The following is a 12,366-nucleotide window of genomic DNA, read 5'->3' as shown; positions in this document are numbered from 1 at the left end:
AAGAGCACAAAACTCACCATTTATTTTAATAACGGTTCACTTCGGTTGTCAGGGGATTTCAACATTTACGTGTTGTTTATAGTAAATGTTAAATTAAAAAGCCCGTCTTGCAGTTCTATAGTGTTTTCAAAAAGGTAGCTGCTACTTTCCTGAGCTTTTTGACCTCCAGCCCTCAACACTGGTCAAGTGTCTGAAATCTATGAAAAGTGGTGAGAATAAGGCCTAGTGCTGCTTCGATGTCACAAATTCTTGCTCTTCTCCTTCTCCAGTACACATCTACTACTTGACTACCTTTTGAGCCTGCAGCACGGCCTCCCTCTGCTGCCAGCGCTTGTACAGGCCAAAGAGCGGCGTGGCTCCATCCACCCACTGGATGAGTCCCGATCGAGTTCCAAGGGGTGTGACTGAGTAGTGGCGAGCATGGAAACATGGCTGCTCCTGTTGGTTGATCTTGGTGAACATGGTGTTGACAATAGACAAAAACTGCATGATGCGTTCATCCAAATGCAAATCCTCCAGACCTAAATAAGAGGGACAAGATGAAATTAGTTTTTCTTTTTACTAACAACAATGCAATTAGAATCCAGGTAAAGTATTAAATTACGGTATTCTACGTACAAATTGATTTGTGTGCAATGTACATTAGAGCAAAGCTTAACTTCAGCTTGATTACACTATCTATCCAATCTCACTTTACAACACCTTTTAAAACAGTCCCCTGTGGTCTAAATGAAACATCTGTTCTGTGCTTTGGTCAAAATATAACATGAATCAAGCACCAGAGGAGGTTTGTGACCCTGTATAAACCAGCTCTCTCAGAATGCTCCGTTTTGGTGTGTGTCTCTTTAAATGCTATGATCCCTGTCCCCTGCAGTCCAAATGTCAGTGTCGCTGGGCCAGACACTGAGTGAGCACCAAATTGCTCGAAGGAAGTAGTTCCCAAATTTTTGATAAACACTGTCATACTCTTTGCTTACACATTTCTATATTTTCAGAATTTATCTCAAACATTGGCTGCAAAAAGAGCGAAAACCCCCCCAAAAAACTAACAAGCCGCTTTTAAAAAGATACTGCAACATGGAACTTCCAATTTTTCAGCCTTACATTTTGCTTGAAGTCTTCTCACAAAATGTTCCATGCTGTTCTATCAGTGAAAACATTGTTTATTGTTTTTGTTAAGCCTTGCAGGGCCACCCTCTGATAAGTTTGGGCCACCCATAGGGGTCCGGCACCCCACTTTAGGAATAACAGCTCTAAGGGATGGCAATGGGTGTATGAATGATAAGATTGATCAGATAGGCCCCTGCTGGGAAGCTTAGCATTCTGTATAGCTACCTGTGCAAACAGTTTATGAATGCTAGTGTAAAAGAATGAATTTTACATGTTTGTGAAGCAGTTTGAGAATTCAGATGACATGAAATCTCTGGATTTTTCAGAAATAGTCCACTGTTTGGTGTCCTACCTTTAAATAGGTACGGGTAGTTACGTCCATCTGAGCCCAGGAAGAAGAGCTTCTTTGGCTTGGTCTTAGTGGGCAGGATGGTGATGGTGTTGCCGACACTCTGAATGGTGACAGCATCTGATGCTGATACTTCGCCTGGCAAAGCCATCTCTGTTGTGCTCATGGACACCAAACGAGGACTAATTTCATCAAGATGAAGCAGATAGCTCGCTCGCTTCTGAGCACGCTGTTGCAGGCTCATCATGATCTGATCAACACACACACACACACAAAAATCTTGTCAGGCTGCCAAAAAGTTTAGCATATAATCAATTAGTGAAAATGTATAAAAAGTAGAGAGACTACAATATATGCAGGTTGTTCCTTCTGATGTAGTTGCTGCTTTATATTCATTGAAGGAAAGTTCAAACACAGACAGATGCACACACACCTGCTTGAAGGGGAGCCAGCTGCTGGCAGGACTGGCAGGGTTTGACGGGTTTGTAAGTCGCTCTAGCGCAGATGAAATGGCATCACCATAAGTCTTCTGGAACCATGTTTCATGTGGGGTCTCTGCTGGAGCAGCTGTAATGCTGCAGACATGATCCAAGGCAAAAACTACTGGACGCATAAGGGCAGAGTGCTTCTCACGCATAATGGCAATCTTTTCATCCCTGCAGCACAAGAACAGAGGTTAATACAGCTTTGCATACTTAGAAAGAATCCTTTAATGGTAAACTGATGTCCTATTTTACAATTTCAGGAGTGCATATGTGAAAATGGCTTTACAGTCTACAAGCTTCCCACTGTGTGTGCAGGCTGAAAAAATAGCTTTGTATACAGTACATTGGCAAACAATGGAGTGGCTTGGTGTGAGACAAACATTTTTTTTTTTAAATCACATGATAGATTTAAAAAAACCTTTTTAGACATACAGTTTTTAGCCCTTTTTAGACATACAGTAGGTAGGCAAGACTCACCTGCGGAGTGTGTTGTTGTTCTGCACCCTCTTGACCTCATCCTCAAGCTGTTGGATCCTACGCAGGACATGCATGTGTTGCTGTTGTAATACACCCAGCCACAGTTCATCCCACAGAAGGGTCACTCTGCGTAGCTCTCCAACTAGCTGCTGGACCTAATCACCAGAGAGGACTTGTTAGCAGAAGGTTTGCAGCTAAAAGACTACAACAAAAGTCTGATTCCAGGCCAAACTGCATGTGTAAGCATGTTAGGGTGTACACATTTTACATTATTGAAACCTGAAAGTAAAGACACATACCCAGGATTTCTTGATTTTCTATCCCCCCCATAGCCGAGTATACGATATATTTAGATTTGTTCATAGTATGAAACTCTAAGTGTTTCAACTTCAAATATAATAGTTTTAAATTACAAATGTTTCCTTGAAACATATACATAAAGTTATTCCCCTTATTGTGATGAAATCTCTAGTTATACAATTTATGTTTTACATATAAACATCATGCATTTCATGTGCTTAGTTTTTGCACCAAATAATAAAAGTCGTATCGATGAGAGTATCGATAAGTATCGGTATCGATAAGCGGTATCGGTATCAATAAAATCCTAACGATACCCATCCCTAGTAGCCACAGAAAATGTTCCACACTGAATGGAAGTTGTACCAAAAGAGTTTCAGTGTATAAATATCTGTGTATTGTATTTGGCTCGATAAAACATCTACATTCAAAAACTATATTGATAGTCTTATCAGCAAACTTCACACTGAACTTGAAAATCTGTCTTGAGCTTTTTTTACAACGTACTTTTAAAAATCGACATTCTCCTTTCTGCTGAAAAGATCTAGTCAATAACTTCAAATGATTTCCCCTCAGTGTGCGATTGATTTCTCTTAATATTGTTCTTTGCATGTTTTAATTATAATTGTAGTATCTCAACATCATTGTTAAGTGACAGAAACCTTAATGATTTTCAAGGCTTAAAGAAAGGTTGATGATAAAGATGATGGTGTGGCCTCCTACCTGAAGCACCATAGTAGGGTTCGCAAAGGATAGTTTCTCCACAATCTTGCTGTAACAATCCTGCATCATGGCTTGGTCCTGACTGGAGCAGAAGGTAGGCAGCTCTTCAGGAGCTCCCACTTGCCCGCAGTTATCGAGCTGCTCCTCCCCCACCCCATCCAGGCCCTCTCCCTGAATGCTGCCCAAGAATGTGGGCAGAGCTGAAGGCAATTTACTCCCTGTGAAAATATTAAATGAACAGAAATTTAGTTTTTAATATTTCTAGTGGTACAAGTAATAATTTTAAATTCTTACTAATAAGACATGTTTAAGAACATGTATAATAAGATATTTAAGAGTACCTGCGTTATGAGCCTCTCCTCCAAGAGAGAGGGAGCCCACAATTGCAGGGTAGAGGATCAGATGTGGAGAGTCCTGAGCCACTCGACATAGCAGGCTGCATATGCTCTGTCGAATGTATGCCTCTGGATGGTTGAGACGTGAAAAAAGCTGTGGGATGATACCTAGGGAGGAGGTGTGGTGAAAGCTGGTTGTCATAAAGAGGTGGAGGACATGATAGTTAATACAAGGTATACTTACTAGAGTGTGTCTGCTATATGTTTTCCATGTTGTTATATTCTCAAACATTAACCTGTCTAACCAGGAGACAATCAAATCTAAGCATTTACAAACTTCTGTGTCTTCTACTCATTTTTTCTTCCTTTTCATCTGGAAAAATAATTGCAACGACAACTAGTGCAAAGGTGAGTGTGGAAATGTAAGTTAAACGTCGAAACCTATTTTTGTACTCCAAGGGGAGCAAAAACTTGCCATGTATCAGCTTTATTGCAGTACAGGAACCTATCGGATGTCTTTCGACGATGATTGAGTTTAAATTGATCTCTTAAAACAGATATCTGATAGCAATATCATCTAATACTACCGCTAAATTGTTAGTTCGACTATAACCAGTGCAAACTAGGGATGGGAGTACTTTAGCAACCGCAAAAAAAAAAAAAAAAATGTTTTTAACATAAACAAAAAAATGGTTCTGTCGGACAATGGAACTCCCAAAACGGAATAGTAAGCTTTATGCCTGTAAAATAACATAAGTATCCAATATTTAAACATGAATGTAAATAAATAGCCTTCTCCTTTTACAAAACTTTATGGGAGCATATCTCCAGTTACCATTTTGGTTATTAGCAATCTGCTCTGCTCTGGTTTTGTCACAAAGACGTGTGCTTACCATAGCCTGGGCTAACAGTGCTAATGACGCGATGCAATACTGCCTGTTTTCTGTCTCCGCCGTTTTCTCCTTGTGCTTTAAGCGCATGTGGTTAAGCATCAAACTAGTATTTCTATGGTATGCAAGTTTAAGTAGCAGACACCTGCGACATGTGTTTGTTGTGCTTTTGCTTTCGATGTAATATCTTCCTAGAGAGTTGCCGTAGCTGCTGTAAAACAGTTACTGACTTGTGTGTACTAAAGTTAAAGCTGTGGCTGGAGAAGTCCTATGTTTGTATTAATTATATTGTATATTGTGTTATTTAATTATTTTCCTACCTAGTATATTCAGTTGGGCGAAAACAGAAAGCTGGGTCAAATGTAAAGCTGTATGAGTTTAAGTTTTGTAGCCAATAGCAGCACTTGCACAGGTGCACGAGTAATGAAAAAATGTTACTTAAATAATGAGGTCAACAGCTAGTACCGAGTACTCGTACCCATTCCTAGTGCAAACATGGAAGATTAAGTCCAGATGATAGTCGATGGGTTCCTAGATTGGGCTTATTACCTGAACAAAATCTCAGAGGAAGAAACACAACCAAAAAGTCACACACTATTTGCAACACTCGTGTGTGGAAGATTTTTTTGTAACATGACATACCCCTCCAGGGTGCTGTTGGTGTGGAGGCTAAGCCCAGCTCAAGCCTTTCCCTTAATTCACCAGCATGCTTCACCAACAGACGCAGAAGACGTAGGGTTGCCATCACGATCAAATCATCATTGCTTTGTTTGATATTGTGATATGATAGCAAGAGTTTAGGGTCATCCTCATCTATAGGGACCTAAAACACACACAGACAGAATACTCTCAGTACTGAGGACTGAACAGAGGGCTTCCTTGACTCCCAGTCCTAGTCTTCCCCAGCATTATGTAACTTTACAGTCATTAGGTCTTACCTGTCCAGCATTGAGCTTGAGGAAGGTGAAATAGGCTTGGCAGGACACCCTGTAGAGGCCAAAGATACGGCCCACCACACGTCTCCAAACCCGTATTAGACCATCTGTTACAAGCTGGCCTGCCTCCACTAGCCATGGGCATGAGCCAGTGAGATGTCGCCAGATCAAGTCTACCATGTCGTCTTCATCGTCTTCCTGCTGTAGAGCCATGTCTTCATCCTGACACACAAAAGAATGAAACAATCAGATCAATCTGCACAAGTAAACCAATACCCTTGTCCAGATAACAAAGAGGTGCATATTTATGCTTTTCTCTGTTAAGACTTTCAGACAAAAGGATTGATTTTTTTTTTTTAATCAAACAAAACTATGTACAGCTTGAACATACAGTCAAATTATACTCAAAAAATATGAATTACTCAGAAAACAGTACACAAGGCCATTAAAGGAGAAACCATCTTTAAAGCAGAACTTCAAAAAGGTAGCAAAAGCAAATGAGCCCAATTTAAAGTTAAGTTTCACTTTCGGTTTCTATTTCTGTAAGATCCATATCAACGCACAGTCACTTACAGACTCTCACCTGTCTGCCTCTGTCTCTCTCTACCCCCGTGAACTGAGAGCCCGTTCTGACTGAAGAGAAAGGTGAGCGCACAGCTCTAGAGGGCGCTGCATTAAACCCAGAAAGTGTTCAATATAGCCACTTATATGATGTTAACTATAAGCAAACTGTCAGATTGTCAAAATCCCTGCTCTTCTCCGCTCACATTCACCGCTCCTTCTCTGTCAGTCATTCTCCTTATATAAAATAAATAAAACATTTTCCTTTCCGGTGTGAAAAAATACAAACAGCTATGTATTATTCTTTTGCGAGCGGTATTTGAGTTTTGCACAGAGAGGGAGAGAGGCTCGGCAGGGTGAAGAGGACCAGACTGTGAGAGGAGAAATAGGCAAACTGGCAGCTTAAAAAGATGAAAACTCCCCAAAAGAAAAAGTGTCTGCAACCAAAAAAAAGACTCTACCTGTATGCCAGTAGGTCGACACATTGCCTGTCCAAGAATGCTGAAGATGGTGTCTTTGTCTTTTTCACTGGTAGTTGCTGGCAGCAGCTCCTCAATCTCTTTCTTTTCCCCAGGAAGAAGAGGTAATCCTTCCCCTTGGCTTGAGAGAAAAACATAAACCAGAAGGCAATATCCTTCAACATTGGATGATGGGCCTATACACAAAATAATGGAGTCTAATTCATCACCAACAACAGCATCAAACTAAAAATAAAAAACTAAATAGACTAAAAATTAAAATAACATAAGGCTGCGATAACTGACAATCCGTACCGTGCTATGTTTAAGCATGATTGCCCCTCCCTTCCCTATTCCCCTGCTGGCCAGCATGGCCTCCGCTCACTGCTACAGGACAAACCGGGCCTAAGCACGAAGCATGCATGTACAATTAATGATGTTAGTCCTGAAGCAGTGCGAATGCAGCCAGCAGCAGAATGGGGAGGGGGGGGGACACACTTAAGTCCCCCCCTCCCCACAGTACAGGACAGCTTTGCTAGTGTGAGTGCGCCCTCAAATTGTTCTGCAAATTTAACGAAACGCGATAGACTTTTTTTCTATAATCAAATGCTAAAATAATTAGTTAATAAATAAATAGGCAATGTCTCATTATCATAAAAATATAAGAAATTAAAATGACGGATCATTATAGATTATGACTGAAATTTTACAACCCTGTCCGTCAAAATGAGAGACAACAAGAAAGTCTAGCCTAACCTCTGTGCATGAAATATGTTTTGTTTTACACATGAGGCTCGTTGCATATTTGTCTGTTAAACAGACATTGATGTTGCTACACTTACCTTGCATTATCCACCACTTTCCTGCCCCAACGGTAGGCCCAGCTGGCCAAGGCTGCCCAGGCCTTTGCCATCTCTGGAGCCAAGCTGACAGAGAGCTGGTAGAGTTGACCCAACACAAAGTCTGGTTCCCCGACCCCCACACTCACTGCAGAGGGAAAACCACCAACAAATGCAAACATTTCTTATATGTCTATATTGGTCTGGTGCGAAGCATTGTGTTTGTTAGTGTTTGATTATCAAAAGACCTTGAAGATAAAATATTACCTGAAATTTCAGCACTGATCTGGGGAATACCCTGGACTTCAAGAGGAAGCTCCAGAAGAGCGGATATAATCTGAGTCAGGGGTGACATGCTGCCTGCTGTATTTGATGAGTTTACTGCTCCTGTCTTTTTTAACACCTAAAAATAAAAAAAAATAAAAAATAAACATATAATTTTGTTAGTTTTTACAAAATAAAAACCACAACCCATTGCAAACTTGGTCTTTAGGACCATGTTATGAGAAGAAAACAATGTTCTGTTTTATTCTTTCTGCCTGCCAGAGACAGTAGGTAATACAAGGATATCCATTGCATGCATGCTCAGGAGGTTGAGGCATAATGCCAGTTAGGTTTCCTGTATGACCTAACAAGAGGCCAATCTTTAGGCAATCATCAACTACAGAATTTCATTTCCAAGGTTTCCAGTGACAAAGATGTATGACCAGCCTGTCATACACATTTTGTATAACATTTGTAGTTTGTATATATGTGCTATTTCATTATTTTTGACACCAGAGACTGTTTATACCTGGACGACCCATATGAACAAAGTAACAAATGATACCAAGCAGTCAAATCCTTTTCACCTTCCTGCCTTAACATCCATTAAATAGTATAACGATGCAGCATAATAAAATATGGGTAAAAAATGAAATATTAAAAAACATTCAGCAATCCAAAAGCAATTTTTACTTTCTAATTAAATTTCATGCCAGCAATTTCTTAGAAAGGTTAAGTTTTCATCTGCATTTTTTAGTTAACAGTCCTCATAATCTCTGTTCTTGAGGACAGATCTACCAGTGCAAGTTCAGTTCCAATGTAGCCGAAATGATCCAACACACATCAACAGTGTGAAGCTCAGGACTTGCAGCATCTCCACCACCAGATACAATGTTACCAATGTTACAATTCACTTAGCAGACGCTTTTATCCAAAGCGACGTACATGATTTCATACACCGCAGCGGGAGCAATTCAGGGTTAAGTGTCTTACCCAAGGACACATCGGACATGTTGCTCAGCACCCTTGACCTACTGGTCGAGAGGTGACGACCAACTGAACCACAGCCGCCCCAGATACGTCATACAATAACCCTCTTCTCTGTTATCACCCTGTAAGGTGCTCCTCAAGAACTTCTTACATACTTAATTCTAGTCGGGCCTGCTGCACCTCAACTTTGTTGTAAAACAAATGATTGGGGCAAAGTCCTAACAGAGGCAAAATAGTGACTGAAAAGAGCAGTTCTGGCAGATTAGAACTGCAACATTTGATTATGTGTGTGAGTATACGTTTATGTGAAACTATTGCTAATTGTTAACGTGGTCGACTTACAGTATTCTGCTTAAAGGGATACTTCAACCGTTGAAACATGAATCTGTATTGACATTGGGTCATATATGTAGTAGAAATGTGAACTAAATTTCGAAGTTGCCTTCTTGGCCGTGAAAAGGCAGAAAGTGCCTTTTTGGCTTATGTGGATGAAAGACACCAAATCCCAGAATGCACAACACTGCAGGCCACTCCCACTAAGGTCCTCTATTTCAGAATCAGAATCAGAAATACTTTATTAATCCCAGAGGGAAATTCGATCGTTACAGTTTCTCCAAAATATACAATATAGCAGTAGAAATATAGTAATAAAAACATTTACAGACATATTTACTTCAACACATCAGACCATTTCCTCAACTGATTCAGAGATTTCTTCCAGAATTGATCTTGGAAATTCCGGTCATAAATCAGACTCTATGTCTGTGTCCATAGGCAAACAGTGAGAGCACCGACACTACCAGTCCGCCCCAGCTCGAGCCAGCCTGGGCTCCTCGTCCTCACCACCGGCCAGCAATATAGCCACGAGACGGATGCTTGTGGGCCCGGCGGGCAGCAGCGGCCAAGACACAAGACCGGCCTGTCGCAGCAGTCATCTCGCCACTATATTTCTATTTTTTCGCCATTATCAGCTTTCTCCATAAAGCCTGTTAGCATAGCTTCCAAGCAATATGGCGGACGTTATGTTTCGATTCTGGGAGTGAGTTCCCACCCACTGATCTGTGATTGATATGAGGAACTAGTGTTGTAGTTTCACCCCGCTAACCGCAACAGCTTCCAGTGACGCAAAAACCGTGATTTTGCCACAAGCTAGCAGCACGACTAAGCATGTTTATGTTAACTAAATGCTGCTTGTGCCTTATTTTATGTTGGTTATTTCCTAATGTACTTTGCAATGTGTGCTTTGTTGCAGTTCTACAGAAAGAAAAAGAATATTGTGAATTCTTCAATAAATAACTAGAAAAGTTACACCTTGTAGTTTTTTTGAGGACTTACACTTGTTAGCCTACTGTCAAGCCTTGAAGATCTGCAATTGTTTGCGAGGACAGTATACTGTTCAGTTTGAAGAGGTTGAAACTGCTACGTACCTCACTGTGAGTAAACTTAAACCCATGAGAAGTTTCATTCCTCAGGTGTCCAATGCCTCTTTTCAAACTATTTGTGGTCTGGTTGAAGATGAGGCTCAGTTTTTTATTTTGTCTGATAATGCCAATTTATGCCTTTCTAATGTATCTCATCTAGAGAGACAAGCTCTTGAAGCTCTGGCTAAAGATTAAGATTAAGATTTACTTTATTGATCCCGCAAGGGGAAATTCTGTTTTTACACTCTGTAAGTCATGCAACACACACATAGGCTGAAATATACACACATGCACAAAAAGGACTCCTATGGACATGCACTAATGGAGAGATGTCAGAGTGACAGAGCCGCCCCCCGGCAGGTGCTCCTGAGCTGGTGGTGGGGGTTTTGGTGCATTGCTCAAGGGAACCTCGGCAGTGCTCAGGAAGTGATCTGGCACCTCTCCAGCTACCAGACCAACTTCCATATTTGGTCCGCACCAGGACTTGAACCGGTTCCCAACCCAAAGATGAGTCCATTGTTAAACGTAACGCAGTCAAAGATGGTGCAAGTGCTACAAAATAAAGACTCATACTGGTGACATAAGAAATCAAGTAACACTGATTTTCACTCCCTAGTTTTTACACACTGCCAAAGATCCATACAAGCTGTCAAGAACCAGTACCAGGATGTCCCACAGTTTTTGTAGTAGGTTCTCTGACTGAATCAATTTCTAAGTTGATTGATTTTCACATTTAAAATCGAAGAGATGAGAAGATGAGAAAGTTTAGGTCTGTCTGTGGGCATGACCTGTGACTCAGATCTGTTGGTTACTATGGGAGTTGTTTTAGAAGCCCGACTTTACTACTTGAGACAAAAACTGCCATCTCTGGAAACATGATGTCTAACCCCTAAAGTAGTTTACTTTTATTACCCAAGTCTTGAGTGTGACTTTGGAGGTGTATCTTGACCTTGTACCCATGCTTTTCCAGGTATTACGAAATATAACTGGTGGATATCCATAAATACTAGACCTTAACATTTAACAACTGTTTAAGAAAACGTGCTGAAGATGGCTCAGTGTTTAAGTAACATTCAATAAATATAAAAATAAAAAAGGGAAATAACTTTTCTAGGCATCATATAATGTGCTGAAAAAGCCCCAGTAACATAACTTAATCTCAGGATTACTTTTCAAAAAATTGAAATTCAGACAGAATTCAAGGTAGAGAAGTAATTAAAAGTGAGCATGCCTGTTTAAGCTGAGGTGTCAAGTCTTTCCAGTCAGCCAACAGCCATTTGCAGAGTGTCAGCAGTGAGCGGCATGCAGCACCTTCATTCTTCCCAACATGGCAGTAGGACAGAGCAGCTCTGCTCAGCATCTCCATGGCTGGCATGGACTGGCCTGTGGACGGAGACATTACTTCACGCACAAAGAACACTGCAGACAGTATTCTGAACAACATTATAAGCACACTATATACATACACTTCTTTCTGACAACTGAGAAATCTTTGCAACCAAGTGTCAGCTGGGAACACTTTTGCCTTTGTCAGATAACAATTTGTTACATGTGTGCCTATGCTAAACTTCCACAAAAAAATATCTGTGACTATACTAAAGTGCTGCTGTTATTTTGCTTTATGTCACAGCTGCTCAGGACAGATATACCTAAAATTCCAAACTTTGTCCATGCAAGCATAGATATATCTAATGGTAGTTTACAGCTTCTGAATATCTCCCGATGCTAACCTGCATTTCTTAGGACTTTGGCTCTTTCCATCTGCAACTCTGGTCCCCACTTCTCCCCCACAGTGCCCTTCAGGGTGAGACGCCTCAAGGATTTGCTCAATTCGTCCAGCTGCTCCTCCTCTTGTGTCTCGTCAGTGCACTGGCTGAGCAGGCGGGATGCCAGAGCAATGTTGCCTTTTTTCCGGGCAAATTTGACAGCAGTCAGACAAAGCTCTGTTAGGTGGCCATCGATTGAAGAAGAGTAACCTAGAGAAGAACAGAGAGAACTCAGAATATAGTTTTTCCAATCAACTTGGTCCACCTTAGAAAAAAAGAAATACATTACTGTTAATAAGAATGTGCTGAGTTTCTGATGAGGTGAAACGAACTTGTGATGATGCCACTGCTTCACATTAAAAGCGTTCCATTAGAAAGGCATTGGTAAGAGTCACGCGGTGCGGTTGGTCAAGATGGCTGCCTGAACCGAAGCTCCGACGAGCATCATTTAATTAATCCAGTA

The 12,366-nt window shown here is 40.9% G+C and overlaps 1 protein-coding gene across 1 annotated transcript in view; it reads right to left on the bottom strand.

Moving 5' to 3' along the window:
- smg1 (SMG1 nonsense mediated mRNA decay associated PI3K related kinase) overlaps positions 1-12,366 on the bottom strand; it is a 69,673-nt gene that overhangs the window by 27,065 nt on the left and 30,242 nt on the right. The window contains exons 29-41 of the mRNA XM_020649622.3: positions 11,868-12,113; positions 11,369-11,520; positions 7,730-7,865; positions 7,466-7,610; positions 6,627-6,765; positions 5,608-5,826; positions 5,312-5,492; positions 3,786-3,947; positions 3,445-3,662; positions 2,422-2,576; positions 1,893-2,115; positions 1,463-1,709; positions 292-521 (exon numbers count right to left, since the gene is read on the bottom strand). Coding sequence (XP_020505278.1) covers positions 292-521; positions 1,463-1,709; positions 1,893-2,115; positions 2,422-2,576; positions 3,445-3,662; positions 3,786-3,947; positions 5,312-5,492; positions 5,608-5,826; positions 6,627-6,765; positions 7,466-7,610; positions 7,730-7,865; positions 11,369-11,520; positions 11,868-12,113 — 2,453 coding nt within the window. The remainder of the gene's footprint in view (positions 1-291; positions 522-1,462; positions 1,710-1,892; positions 2,116-2,421; positions 2,577-3,444; positions 3,663-3,785; positions 3,948-5,311; positions 5,493-5,607; positions 5,827-6,626; positions 6,766-7,465; positions 7,611-7,729; positions 7,866-11,368; positions 11,521-11,867; positions 12,114-12,366) is intronic.

The sequence above is a fragment of the Labrus bergylta genome, chromosome 16 (genome assembly GCF_963930695.1).
Source record: "Labrus bergylta chromosome 16, fLabBer1.1, whole genome shotgun sequence".
Taxonomy (NCBI): Eukaryota; Metazoa; Chordata; class Actinopteri; order Labriformes; family Labridae; genus Labrus; species Labrus bergylta.
Note: the sequence above shows the minus strand (reverse complement) of the source record. Positions and strands in the feature narration are given on the sequence as shown.